The 15636-nt window shown below is 40.8% G+C and overlaps 1 protein-coding gene across 2 annotated transcripts in view; it reads right to left on the reverse strand.

Annotated features, from left to right (window-relative positions):
* Window positions 1-15636, reverse strand: part of CUL1 (cullin 1) — a 91617-nt gene that overhangs the window by 45747 nt on the left and 30234 nt on the right. The window contains exon 2 of one of the 2 annotated variants that reach the window (XM_008153939.3): window positions 14864-15163. The exons of the other annotated variant lie outside the window; for it this stretch is intronic. Coding sequence (XP_008152161.1) covers window positions 14864-15003 — 140 coding nt within the window. The 5' untranslated portion in view covers window positions 15004-15163. The remainder of the gene's footprint in view (window positions 1-14863; window positions 15164-15636) is intronic. 2 annotated transcript variants of the gene reach the window in all.

Here is a 15636-nt window from a genome sequence, read left to right on the forward strand (position 1 = left end):
TCTGAAGCTACTAAATTAACAAAGGTTTAAAGAAAACAACAACAAACCCAATGGTAGCCCAAATGCAGGAAAATGGGAGCTTCTATCCAATGGGGGTCAGAGTGCACACAGTTACAATTTCTCTGGAATAAAATTAGAAAATATTCAAAGCCTTCCATTACATCCTTTTTGATATGGTAATTATACCTATAAGCATTCATCATAGAGAAATCTTCACTGAAGCATATACTTACCTTTGACACTATCAGAGCACTGAGCAGTTCTGCAGGCTATTAGTCCAAGACCAAGGTGCCATCAGGGTTGGTTTCTGGTGACGACTCCCTTCCTGGCTTATAGACAGCTGCCTTCTCCCTGTGTTCTCGGAGAGAAAGTTCTCTGGTGCCGCTTCCTCTTCTTATAAAGACACCAAACCTATAGGACTAGGGCCCTATCTTATGACCTCATTTAAATCTTACTTCTCTCCCCCCGCCAAAGGCCACATTTCCAAGTACTATAAAATTGGGTTTAGAGCTTCAACTTATAAATTTTGGGGGCACACAATTCAGTCCTTAACACCACATTATGATTATATTTATAAAAAATGTTCTGAACAGACTTATCTATAGACAGAAAGTAAATTAGTAGGAGGTGGGGAGAGTAAGCGTATGGCAGTTAAAAGGGTACAAAGTTTTTTTTTTTAGATATGATGAAAAATGTTCTAAAACTGAATGTAGTAATAGCGGATCAGGTCTGTGAATATAGTAAAAAACACTGAAATGTACACTTTAAATGGATAATTTTGTCGCATGTGAGTTATATCTCAATAAAACTTACTTTTAAAAAAATTAAATACAATCCCAATGATAATCCCAGTAGTTTTTAGGCTAGAAATTTACAAGCTGAAAATAAAATGTAGTAAAATGCAAAGAACCTAGAATAGTCAAAATAATCTTGGGGGGCAGGAGAGGAGAGAACAAAGCTGGAAGACTTAATAGTATCTGACTTCAAGGGTTTTCATAATGCTACAGTAATTAAGAAATGACAGCAAAAGATTCCTATGGACATGTGGGCACCCCCTACCTCCACTTGCAAAAATACTTTACAAATTAGTAATCATTCCTTTTGGATGAATAAATAATTCAATGAAACAATTCTAGAAACAGAACCACTTATATTACCAGTTATTTTAACAAAGGCACCAAAGCAACTGATTGGGGAAGTCTTTTCAACTAATGACACTGGAATAATAGGATAGCCACAGAGGGGAAAAATGAACCTTGAACCCTACCTCACACCATACACAAAATTAACTTAAGATGGATCCTAGATCTAAATGTAAAAGTGCGAACCATGAAGCTTTAGGAGGGAAACAGTGTATTTTTGTGATCTAGGCAAAGGTTTCTTATAGGTCACCTAACTACAAAAGAAAAATAAAACAAAGTAAGCTTTCTCAAAATAAAAAAAATACCTGCTCACCCAAGAACTCCAGTAAGAAAAGGAATAACAAGCCTCAGAGTGAGAGAAAATATTAGCAAGACATACCTGACAAAACTGGTATCCTAAATAAACTCCTACAACCCAATAATAAAAAGTATAGTAACCTAAAAATGGAAAAAAAAACCACACAGCAAGACTAGAATACTTTATTTAAAAAAAAAGACATACAAATAACCAACTAGCATGTAAAAAGGGACTCGACACCATTAATCACTAGGGAAACCCAAGTTAAAGATACTATCATGCGTCCACAACAACAGCTAAAACCACAGGACTGACACATCAAGTGCTGGTGAAGCTATCACACAACTCCAAATGTCACAGTAGTTTTGTTTATTATACCTAAAAATGGAAATAGCAAGTATCTATCATTAAAGAATGAATTAAAAACCTGCCACATTAATACAACAGAATATTACTCAGCAATAAAAAGGAAGACATAGTGATTTTTACAGTAGCATGGGTAAACCTCAAGAACATCCTGAATTGAAGCAGCCTTACATGAAAGGGACATACTAATATGCTACACTCTCCTTTCCATGAAGCTGCTGTGGGGAAGGCAGACTAAGCATGCAGAAACTTCTGATACCCTACACATTTCTGTTGGTAACTTAAGGCTGAGTTTCACTTATCACACCCATGGACTTAATTTTGGCAACTATTTCCAGAGCTCCCCAGTCTTGTGGCTACAATGTGGAATGGCTGCTCTCCAGGCCTACTAGATAATACTAATCCCAAAACTAATCTGCTCTCTTTACTTCAATCCATAGGTTCTGGGATCTTTCTTTATCCTTTCTACACAGAAATGTCATTACTTTGTTCCTGGTATTGTGCTTTTTTTCTTAATTATCTTGTCAATAGAAATTTAGCATGTTCAGTTATAGGAAATTATTTTATATTCTCTATAATATTATACATTTTAAGCATCTCCTCCATTTTTCTCTAGAATTCCTTCCTAACAGTCATATATTGGGTCTCTGGGTTACTTCTCCATCTTTTACTACTTTTCTTTTTAGAGTCTGAGTTACCATTTCAGATGTGAGTTTTCTTATCGTCCTGTTCCTCCTAATTTACTGCTGTATAAGGAGCTTCTCATATCTGACAATAATTTTTAAAACATTTCTTCTGTGCCCTGTTTTATCAGTGTCTTCATTTTCCCTTTTTTTCTTTTTATTCTGTCCTTCCATACATTTATTAATCCTTAGTGATAAGGTGCTAAAAACCCACTGGAAATGCCACTGGCCTGAGTGGGGATGGTGGGCCACAGTTTTGAGTGACTCTTCCATCTGGGAGCTGGCCATTGACGGCCGTATCTTCCCATGTTAATAAATGGGTTCATTTTTCAGGGTCTTCAGTTTTTCCCGAACTGTTCTGTCACCAGCATCACCACCGGTATTTTGCTATGAACTGGAGACCCATCAACTGTGAACTTTCTATCATAAGCACTGTTGATAGTTCCTATTTATGCCAATCTCTGCCAGGCCTCCTTCCCAAATTTCTAAAATTGGTCCCTAAATACAAGCAACAACTCTGCCTGGGATGTAGGCTCTTGCTGCCATGTGTTCTGTGTTTGGGAGTAGACAGAGATGATTTTGAATTTAACACTCACCTCCCAGGCACTGCCCAGTCTCACACCTCAATCTCCAGTCCAACCAGAGCCTGCAGATCCCAGCTTCTCTGGTCCTGCAGGCCCAGTAGCTGTCTTGCTAGCATCCTCCTCTTAGTACCTTCTAAACTGAGGCTTCCTATGCCCCAGTAATGAGTACCCTGCCTCCATCAGCTTTTCAACTTCCAAAAAATTGTTGCATTCTTATCTATTTATAATGTCTGTTCTCTCATTCTTTTTAAAAAAATATATTTGTATTGATTTCAGAGAGGAAGGGAGTAGGAGAGTGAGATAGAAACATCAGTGATGAGAGAATTGATCGGTTGCCTCCTGCATGCTCCACAATGGGGATCAGGCCCACAACCCAGGCATGTGCCCTGACTGGAATTGAATCATGACCTCCTGGTTCATAGGTCTACACTCCACCACTGAGCCACACTGGCCAGGCTAAAAATTATTTTACTATCATTTTAGTAATGGCACAGATGAGAAAGTCAAAACACAAATTTCAGCAGAAATTACATGAAGCCCAGTAATTTGCTCCTTTTGTGTTCCATTTCTATGGCCATTATCTTAGCTCACTTTACACATCACACTTGGATTACTCCTCCTAAAAACAAGTTACTTTCTTCCTGCCTTTGATCTCTTTCCCATTTCAATCCCATCTGGTTTCCAGATTAAGGCTCCTAAAATTTGTTTATAGGAAGTCATTAATTCTCAAGTCATATTCCATCTCTATGGACCCACGACTTAAAGTACAAATTCACCTGATTTTAAAGATTCACAACATGGTACCATCCTTTATCCAAGCCAGTTAAACTGCCCAAGTCATCTAGTTCTTACAGAGCTACTCGAGCTACCGAAGCATGTCCTCTGAAAGCGCTGCTTCTCACCTTCACCTTCCTCCCTCCAGGAAAACTCTGCGAGACTTTCCTTCTTTTATTCTTACCTATAGTCACCCTTTGAGGTCCACAAACTCTACTAGTTCATGAAACTTTCTAACCCCTGTAGCATTGAAACCTTTCTCTTTCCTCTTAGCATCTCTGCAATGTCAGCTGTCACGCTACCCATCAGATACTTCCTAACAATGAAACGAGACCATCAACATTCCTCATCACAGATATTCCATCTTGCACACGTACACTCCCTCATCTTCACTTAGCAGGTGTCTGAGATAGCTTTTAAGAATACCTAAAACGTAATAGAAAATAGAAAATATAAGCCAGAATAAATATCTACAGAACAGGGAAGTAAAATAGGATGGGAAATTCCAATATACAATTCAGAATCCTAAAATTTATGGACAAAACAAAAACAAAACACACACAAACAAAACAAACAAATAATTGACCTAACTTTGAATTATTAGAAATAAACGTATTACACATTTGGAGTGCTTTCTGCCAAAAGTAATTTTGGTTTCCACATTTCTAACAGCATGCAGGTAAGAGGACCAACCATTAAGGCAATTCCTATTTCCGACTAGAGTACAAATATTATAAATGAGCTTTTCTATTGGCTCTAGCAGAAATGCTTGTTTCTGGACCACACAACCACAGTTACAAGTGATTAGATATAAGCTGAAAATGGCATGAGGTCAGGAGACTGTTTCTGTTCACTCACAGGGATGTTTCAGACCTAGTTCTCTATCAGAATCAATGACGAGGGAACCATTTCTACAAAAAAACAAAAACCCTATAGATATATGTTTATTTATAGATACTTACAATTAGGAAGTTGTTTGGGTTAAAGATAAATTTAAACTGCATATAGCACTCATTTTTTGTACCCAAGCGAGCAGCCATAGGACGCCTGCTGCTCAGATGTAAGTAAAACATGGATGGAAAGGACATGGACCTGCACTGTGTGCCTTTTTGGATTTCCAATACAGTATTTTAAACAGGACAACTTACATAAAACCCAAAAGTTATGTTATAAAGCTCCCCAATGGATCTACTCTTCAGTTCATGCAGTTTTTTCCAGTAAACAGTTTCAACCCACAAAAGTGGTAGCTGTGTCCAACTGTGGGAGACTTCAGCCTAAGCCTGCTCCTCGTGTGAAATGCTGGCTGGGAGAAAGATACTTGCGGTTTTCTTGAAGAGGAAGTAGACACAGTTTATATACAAACTGGAGGGGAATATTTCTGAGGGAGCAGAGAACCACCTTTTACAAAAGAATGGCACTGAAGGAAGAAGCACAGCCCTCCCCCCCCCCCCCCCCCCCCCCGACAGACAGGGCTGTGCCAACACACCAGCTTCCCTTCAGTTTTGCATCAACCACACTATGTGGGGGAACGATATCAGAAAAGAAAAAGCAGATCTCAGTGAGCTGCCAGAGAAAGCACCATGACTGTTGAGTGCACGGTCTTGCAGGGAGTAATCCATGTCTAAAGGACTCTGAAATGGGCACACTCCTGAATTCCTGGTGCCCTTTCTCCAAGCTAAGAAATTCCCGGCCTCTGGCATCCAGGTACTCTGTCTGTAGGAATCGGGGCTCCTCTGTCCCTTCACAGACCATACCACCCACCATTCCAACACATGCCCAATTATGTGTTAAGTAATCATTTTTTTACTCTCTATGATGAGTATAAAAACAAAATAAACATGACCAATCATTGGGAGAAAAATAATCAATCTAAAATTACTTTTAAAGTAAAAACAAAATAGATTCGGAGGAAAGGTTAAATATAGAAGTTAGGAGGAAATAAGAAAATGAAAATCCACAAGGAGGTAAAAATAAACTAAAAATCTAAAAGGCAATAAAATAAAGGCTTCATTCAGCAGTCAATGGGTTAGTTGTTTTGTACTAGGGCAGCCAGAGTCTGGCAAACCCATGTACTTGGCTTTTAAAACTTGAGGTTATTTCAGAAGGTTCCTGGAAGCCTCTTTGGAAGCAGACACTTGGCCCTCTTGGGATCTGCCCAGGTCCCCCCACAGGCAGGCAGGAGGGTTCAGTAGGTGGCAGTCTGTGGTGAAGAGCCAAGTCTGCTCCTGCTTTGGAGATAGGCCGCACACCTCGTCACCCTGGAACTGTTCAATCACTTGCCAAGGCACACCTTTTGCATGACTGGTAGGGACAAGTCACCGTAAATAGGGTCACATCAGATGCAAAGAGGTCTCAGGCAAAGCCACACAAGCTCATCTTTCTGCAGACGTTTCCCAAACGCCTCCCCCTGCCTCGGATGCTAGGAAAAGAGAGGCCATTCCTGCTGTGGGTGTGGCCGCATACCTGACTGTGACACACAGTGGCTACTGTAATGCTGCGAAGGTCTGGATGTCTCTGTGACTCTACAGGAAGTCATTAATTCTCAAGTCATATTCCATCTCTATGGACCTACGACTTTAAAAAAAAGTACAAATTCACCTGATTTTAAAGATTCACAACAACCTGGCACCATCCTTGAGAACCTGGTGCTCATCTAAAGGGGAAAAGCGGAACCAATTTTCGACTTTTGGTTACTACCAAACTCAAACCATTTTCACTTTCTAAACGTCAATTCAATTAAGCAAAACTAAAAAGAATAGAACCATCTTCTACTGCTACTTCTTACCCAACAGAACCAAGAGTTGAAATTCCAACAATGAACTTGTAATAAGATCATTTGCAAAGACTTGCACTAGAAAGTGGCCAGAGCAGCAGGCCTATCACCAGCCAGTACAGTCTGTCGGCAAAATTATGAAAGAACTAAGTCCTCTCCAGGCTGTGGTTAGACAGAATTCGAAGGGGAATATCCTAGACAAAGCAAATCAGTTTGCATCTAACAGCATATTCCAAAAGCAAAGACTGCTTGTAACTAACTATTCAAAGTGCTCTGAATATATACACCATGAATCACACAAAAAAAAGCTGAAAGTACCATATTCATACTAATCAAAAACAAAAACTCAATTCTAGAGGCAACAATCTATACTAATAAAAGGGTAATATGCTAATTAGACCAGATGTCTTCCGGATGACCATCCACACATCCTTCCTGACAAAGCCGGGCCTGGGTGAAGCCGCCTGCTGGCGGTCCCGGTACCAGCGCCTGCAGCTGGTTGTGGCCTGGTAGACAGAAAACCTGCCTGCCCCATCGTCCTGGGCCACAGATAGCCGGAGAAGCCACCCGCCCCGTGGCCCCGTGCACCAGTACTTGCAACCCGGCTGAAGCCACCTGCCCACCGTCCCCTGCAACTGCAGCTGGCCCGGGTGAAGCCGGCCCAGGTCCCGGGTACCTGTGGCCAGCCAGAGGGAGGGAGCCTGGGTCCTGGGTGCCTGCGGCCGGCTGGAGGAGTGAATCCTGGGTCCTGGGTCCTGGGTCCTGGGTGCGGGGCCAAGGGAGAGTGGTTAGGGGCAATCAAGCCAGCAGGGGAGCAGTTAGGGGCGATCAGGCTGGCAGGCAGAAGTGGTTAGGGGCAGGTAGGCGAGCAGTTAGGAGCCAGCGGTCCTAGATTGAAGAAGATGCAGGCCGGACTGAGGACCGCCCCCCTGACCGTGCATGAATTTCGTGCACCGGGCCACTAGTCCTATATAATAAAAGGCTAATATGCAAATAGAACGAACAGCAGAACAAGCGAAAAACCAGTTGCTATGATGTGTGCTGACCACCAGGAGGCGCACGTGGCACATGGCAGGTGTCAACAGCAGGTGGCAGAGCACGAAACATGGAGGGTGTTGGCTGTGGTGGGATGGTGGAGCAGGTGAGCAGGGGTGCCAGACCAAGGCAGGGTGCCAGTCATTGTCATGGGGGCGAGCCTCTGGTGGTTACTGAAAATTCTTTGCTCCCACGCACCGTGGTCCCATGGGAGCTTGCACCTGCTGCCGGCACCTGGCGGTGGCAGAAGTGGGGTTACAGGCAGACAGGGGACCGGGGGCCATGGCAGGAGGGGCCAGGTGGGGGCATGGAGAATAGGCTGAGACCTGCCCCTGTGCCCACCACAGCCTCACGGCCCACAGTTCCTTTCAAGGTGCACGAATTTGTGCACTGGGCTCCTAGTCCTATATAATAAAAGGCTAATATGCAAATCGACCAAAATGCAGAACGACCGGTCACTATGACATGCACTCACCACTAGGGGGCAGACGCTCAATGCAGGAGCTGGCCCCTGGTAGTCAGCACGCTCCCACAGGGGGAGTGCTGCTCAGGCAGAAGTCGGGCTCACAGCTGGCAAGTGCAGCGGCGGTGGCGGGAGCCTCTTCTGCTTCTGCAGCAGCACTAAGGATATACGACTGATGGCTTAGGCCCTAAGCTGTAAGTTGGACATCCCCCAAGGGCTCCCAGACTGCGAGAGGGCGCAGGCCAGGCTGAGGTACCCCCCCAACCCCGAGTGCACAAATCTCGTGCACCAGGTCTCTAGTGCAATATAATTATGAATTTTGTGGGTTCTCAAGGATAGATACAATTTCTCAATCCTAAAAACTACTTTAAGGTAGAAACAATTTTCATTTGCTTAAGGAAAACTAACAAAAACTAATCAAGTGTTTTTTTAAATGCATGCTATATACTGAAAATCTAGAAAGCACAGATCATTTTTTAAAAAATCATAAGCCCAATACTACAAATAGCCATGTTCAATAAGGGTGGTAGATAAATTTTTTTCCCCCAAAATAGAGGGTGTGCCAGGGGTTCACAGTACACATACCACTTTATATCCTGCTTTCTCTCTTACTGCAAACATTACGTGTCAATGAATACGCAATATATTTTTAATGGTTATGTATGGTCAGTAAACACCAAATTCTTACTATTAAAGACAGAGGTGGTTCCAACTGTTTCCTATTATTATTCTGAATAGCTTGCACATACAATTTGAATACAACTATTTTTTTGGGATAAAGTTTAAAAAAAAATCACTGGACCAGGGTACATTTTTACGTCTTTACATTTCTAAATTTCTCTCCAAAAAGATACTAGCAAACTAACATTCGTACCTATCAATGGAGGTGCTTCGGCTCCCCCACTCCTGCCAATACTCCCTATAATAATTTCTTTAAAACTTTTCAACCTGACTGGTTAAAACTTTTAATTCTTCATTTCCTTAATAATTATGAGGTTGACCATTTCCCCATATGCCTACTGACAATTTGCACTTCTTTTTGTGAACCAGTTACAACCCTTATTGCCTCTTTCTGAGTATAAATACAAGCTATATGGTTATTTCCAAATGGACATAGATCATCTCTAATCTACCGTGAGAACAAAATATTCCTCTTTCTATTTGATCTGTTTTTCTGAGATTTTGAGTTTCTATAAAGGGAGGAGAATTCTGTAGCTGGAATCTTCCCTTTGGACCCCAGCTCCTTCAGAAGAACCAAGGAGTGTAAAACATGTCGACCTTAGAGTGGCAGCAGCAGCTGCAACATGAGCACACAGCTGGCAGGTGCCGAGCAGCAGTGGGACCAGCATGTCCTGGCATGTCATTCCTGTAGAGCACCTGCTGCGGCTGCCAAGGCTCAGCAGGTCGACTCTGGGTGAAGCAAGCCCCGCTCCAGGGACCACGAGTTGTGTCACAGAACAGAGGTTAAATGTGAACTGTGAATATGCTGGTATCATAACTTACTGGGAACACTGAACGTGATCCTTAGTGTACTGGGTGGGGAAAATATTTTTAAAAGAATCTTTATGGTTGAAAGTACCGCAGCTGTCCCTTTTTTTCTCCTCACTGACCTCCTCTTCCCCCGTCCCACCCCTCCTTCACCAAACTGGGGGGAAAGATTTTGAAAAAACAGGCCATTTTGAAGAAAATGGAATGAACTAATTCAGCTCACAGAACTTCAGGGAGAAAAACAGAAACTCTAAAATTTATGAGAACTTATGCAGACAGAAAGAAAAAGACTTCAACATGGAAGTTTAAATTGATTCCCAGGGAAGTTAAAATGACAGTTTGATGTGTATAATGACAGCAAAAAAAAAAAAAAGAAAGAAAGAAAAGATTTTGACCTGGAAGTGAGGGAAGGTAGACCTGGGGCCTCACAAAAAACAAAGAGAAACTTCAATCAGACAGCCTAGTGCCTAGACTAGATGAGACTGGATCTGTCGGCTATGCCATAGGGACCCCTCACCTTGCATAACATTCCCTTCCTAAGTGCCTGTTTCACTAGCAGGACCTTGGCCTGTCCTCTGAGCCAGGCACAACACAGGAAACATAATGGTGCCCACAAATTGATAAGAATTTTTTTCTATTTCAAGTTTAAAAGAAATGAAACTTAGTACTATCTAGGAGTACTGGATAGGAGAGCTCCTATACTTTACTGCAAAAAGAAAAACCCTTGTTGCATTGTAACTATATATATGCATGTGGGACATCCCAGGAAACTGGAACCACATGGAAGTGCTCAACAAGACACAGAGTTGGGAGCAAGGGCTCAAGGCTGAAACTTCAGTAAAAAGTGAAGCCTCTGTGAAGTGGCTGGAAACAAAGGAAACTGAACTAGATCCTTCTGACTGCAGATGCTTTGAGATCTTCTTTTCTTTCTCTGAATTCCCTTCTCTTTCCTTGGCCATCCTGAGTTGGAAAAAAAGAAAAACTTTTATGCTGCTTAACAGCCCATCGTCCTATTACAGCAACCATATACTCCACAGGTTCCTAAGGGCTCTAAGAATATCACTTCACATCTACAAGTAGGTTCCTTTCTCTAGAAAACATGGCAGGCCTGTCTCCAGGATAAATAAAAGTGAACGAATTAGCTTTATTAGATTGTTCTAATCTAATCTACCAGTTAGACATACGGGAAGAAAAGGGTTCCTCCATTCTTTCTCTCAACCAGTTTTCCAATCCTCTCTTGCTCAATAAGGTTCTTCACCCTTTGAAGAGTAACCCCAGAACAGTGAGGTGCAGTCTGCTCCTTCTTCCCAGGACCAAAAGTGCCTCCTAACCTGAAACATAACCTCACAATCCCATGTGTCAGATGTCACTGTAAACCAGCCTATTGGGAAGTATTTTAAAGAGCGCCACAGTTAAGTGGGTCCGTGGGAGATTGAATATACACCTAGAAGAAAATAACTTAAACAAAAACAAAACTGTTATGCAAACGGAGCTGGGATAAAACTGAAGTCATAGCAACACATAATTTCAGGAAGTACTATATATTAAAATGACTTAAATGGAAGTTAAGATGTGCTCTAGAAAAATGTGTCAGATGACTCAAAGTTCTACTTATGACAATAATACTAATACTAAAAATGCAGGTGAAAGGAGTTCAATTCTAGGATTTCAATAATCAAATTAATAAATACAAGTAGACATTCTACTGTTTCATCTGTATCCTAAAAGTTAATATATTAAGAGTTGATCAGCCTGGCTCAGTGGTTGAATGTTGACCTATGAACCAGGAGGTCACGGTTCAATTCAAGTCAGGGCACATGCCCCGGTTGCAGGCTCTATCCCCAGTGTGGGGCATGCAGGAGGCAGGAGGCAGCCGATCAACGATTTTGTATCATCATTGATGTTTTTATCTCTCTCTTCCTCTCCCTTCCTCTCTGAAATCAATAAAAAACTTTTACAAAAATAGAGTTGATCAAAACACCCTTCTTTGGAACTTCATAAGGAAAATACAGAAAACGCTTTCAGAAATGTAATTCATCCAAATGCAAATCCTGAGGCATGTAGGAGATAAAAGGCAGTTTCTATATTTAAACTACTAAGAATTTTAGTTCTGGCATCATCATTTATCAGTAGTTGTTACAACAATTAGGTGAGTTACTTGAGGTTTTGGAGACCAGGTTTCTGACACCAAGGGTTACTACATCAACCTTCCTGGGTGATTTAAGCCTTAAATAAGATGTAGGTGGTCCCTAGCACAATGCCTGACACACAGGACTCAAACTGTGGCTATGATTTCATAAATAATATCTTAAGATTTAAAGTTAGATTCTCTACTCTTAATTTATGTAACTGTTATTGTCTTAGACCAAACTGGAAGAAGGCAAAAAAAAAAAAAAAAATAGCACTCAATTTAAGAGCATTATTCCTAAAATATTTAAAATTATAGTTATCAGAACAACTACAAATTATAATTACTTGTAGAATAAAAGAATTAAATAATTGCTGCAAGCAGACGAAGTCTCTACTTTCTTAAAGAGAATTCTAAGAGCAAAACATCCTATTGGGTAAAAGACCAATCTGATCTGGTAAAAAATTACACATTAAGAAATTCCCCAGAGACAATAAAAATTCCTTGATCTCCACATTAATGCTCCCATTTTTGTTTGTTTGTTGTTGTTTTTTTTTTACAAGCCAGAAATCCCACCAAGTGCCTTGTCTCATCTCTGGAATCACATCTTCAGCTCTACTACAAAAAAACAACAACCAAACACCACACACACCAAAAACTGTCATACCCAGAAGGCCACAACCCTCTTGAGTGGAATAATATCCTCTCATTTGCAAAGATTCTATCCTGCTTAAAAGTGTTCTCTGTATTATATGATCTAGCAATCCCACTCCTACGTTATGTACCCAAGAAAAATGAAAACACAGGTGCACACAAAAACTCACACAATATTCATAACAGCCGCATTGTTCCTGACAGCCCAGAGTGGACACGACCAGATATCCCTCACTGATGAATGGAAAACAATATGCGTCATGTTCACACAATTTAGCCATTAGAACAAATGAAGCACCAACCCTGCTACAAAAAGGATGAGCCTGGAAATGTTATTATCCTGAGTGAATGAAGCCAGTCATGAAAAGCCACATCCTGTGTGATTCCATTTACATGAAGCGTCCAGAACAGGCAAATTCTTAGAGACAGAAAGTAGATCAGTAGAGGCTGGGGGAGGAAAGAATGGAGATGACTGCTAATGGGTACACAGTTTCTTTTAGGGATGATAAAATGTTCAAAATTAGAAAATGTTTATGGTAGCACAACTATGAATATACTAAACACCGCTGCATTGTACACTTTTTTAAAAGGGTGAATTTTATAGTATGTAAATGATATTCAATAAAGCTGTTATATTTTAAAAAATACTCTACAGAAGTGTATGCATATACACATAATGAGTATGTGTACACACCTATAATAAAATTTAAATTTAGAGAGAAACATATAGTTTTGTATCTATTTAAATTAATGTAAAAAATTTTAAGATTCTAAAATATTAGCAGAGTTGTGGGTATACTGGAATATCATGTAACCAAGTTTGATAATCATTGATACATATTAATGGCAAACTTAAATATCCATTACACTAGAAACTTTAAACTCCTAGAACCAGCAAATCAGTAGCAATCTGCTCTCTAGAAAGTTAGCTTATATTTCAATTTCTTTTACTTTAACAGCATCAAGAAACGACAAGTTGCCGAAACCGGTTTGGCTCAGTGGATAGAGCGTCGGCCTGCGGACTCAAGGGTCCCAGGTTCGATTCCGGTCAAGGGCATGTACCTTGGTTGCAGGCACATCCCCAGTGGGGGGTGTGCAGGAGGCAGCTGATCGATGTTTCTAACTCTATCCCTCTCTCTTCCTCTCTGAAAAAATCAATAAAATAAAAAAATAATAATAATAAATAAAGAAAATAAAAGTCCTGACATATGTACTATTATTACTAAATAATAAAAAAAAAAGAAACGACAAGTTAAATAATCTATCCCTGAATATATAATGGAGAATGGGAGCTACATCTTTTAACCCCCACCCCACATAATCTCCATAGCACACGGCACAGTCCCTTGCACACATCATGCTCTACGAAATGAATGAGTGAAATACTTTTTAAAAATACCATGTTAGTAAAAACAGAGCATAAAGTAGAACTTTTGCTCTGTGTGGTAACCCTTTAGATGGGGGTCAGCAAACTTTTCCCATACAGGGCCAGAGAGTAAATGTTGTCAGCTTTGTGGACCAGACCATTTCTGATGCAACTATCCAACACTGCTCCATCTATAGCATGAAGGCAGCCACAAGTAACATGAACCCCCCCCCCCCCCCCTCCCCGGCAGCGCTGTCCAACAAAACTTTCTGCCATGAGGGAAGTAGTCTACTATCTATCTACAGAGCACTTGAAATACAGCTACTGCACCCGGCCAGTTGAACATGAGCATCAACCCATGAACCAAGAGGTCACTGGTTTCTTTCCTGGTCACGGCACATGCCCAGGTTGTAGGCTTGATTCCCCATGGGGGGTTGTGCAGGAAGTAGCATCTCTCTCACTGATGCTTCTATTTCTCTATCCCTCTCTCTAAAATCAATAAGAACATTTTAAAAAATGCCGCTACTGCTACATAAAAACTAAATTTAAAAATATATATATTATTGATTTTTTATTATTTTTATTTTAATATATTTTATTGATTTTTTACAGAGAGGAAGGGAGAGGGATAGAGAGTCAGAAACATCAATGAGAGAGAAACATCGATCAACTGCCTCCTGCACACCCCCTATACTGGGGATGCGCCCGCAACCAAGGTACATGCCCTTGACTGGAATCGAACCTGGGACCCTTCAGTTCGCAGGCCGACGCTCTATCCACTGAGCCAAACTGGTTAGGGCAAAACTAAATTTTTAATTACATAATTTAAATGACTTGAAATATAGTATGTAAATGATATTCAATAAAGCTGTTATAGCTGTTAAAGCTGTAAAGCTTGTAGCCACTGTACTGAACAGCACAGCTTTAGACTACCAACCAGCCAATTTCACCTCTGTTCAAAAGACTTAAGAGTGAGTTAATTTTTAAAGCTAAAAATGAACTCATGATTATATCATAGGTTGAACTGGAAGAGAAAACATGTCAAATTTCTAATAATTCTCAGATCATATTAGTAAACAGGCTTCTAAGCAATGCAGGCAGCAGGATACGTGTAGAGCTCCATGTATCTGGATTTTGCCATACTCTGTCTGGTATACACCTGCTGGATTCCGGCTCTGAGGTCGTCCCAGATCTGGTCAAGGCCAATCTGCTTCAGTCCATGGGGATTCTGACTCCTGTTCGATGACATTGTGAGTAATATTCTGAAGTTGTCCAGTACAGCAATCCTTATTCAAAGTACAGCTAATCCTCCATTAGATGAAAATATACAGTATCATTCCAAATTTATTCACAGAGCTCAGAAAGGATGTCCTTTAACTGTAGAGAATGAAATCTCATCGCAGGCAAACCTGAAGAAGAAATAAAAAGAATTAATTAATTCTTTTTCAATACCCGGGGAGGTATTGAAATACTCACACACTGACAGAAATAGTCTGTAGGCATTAGCAGGCACCATGGTAATCCAGAGATTATTTATCTTTGTATGTGGAAGCACTTCTATTATATATGTGCATAGAAATATGCTTATTCTTACCAACATTCACATCATGGGGTGGCCAGAAGGAGAAGAGAGGAAACAAGAAATTGAAAACCTATTTGAAAAAATGACAAAACTTCCCCTACCTGGTGAAAGAAACAGACTTCAAAGTCCAGGAAGCGCTGAGAGTCCCAAACAATATGAACCCAAAGAGGCCCACACCAAGACACATCATAATTAAAATAAGGATTAAAACCTTTTGCACTCGGATGTCGAGTGTGACTCGACACGGTTAGCATTAGAATAAAGGAATCGAGAAAAAAGCAAGCGAGTGCAAAGGGTTAA

The sequence above is a fragment of the Eptesicus fuscus genome, chromosome 14 (assembly GCF_027574615.1).
Source record: "Eptesicus fuscus isolate TK198812 chromosome 14, DD_ASM_mEF_20220401, whole genome shotgun sequence".
Lineage (NCBI taxonomy): Eukaryota > Metazoa > Chordata > Mammalia > Chiroptera > Vespertilionidae > Eptesicus > Eptesicus fuscus.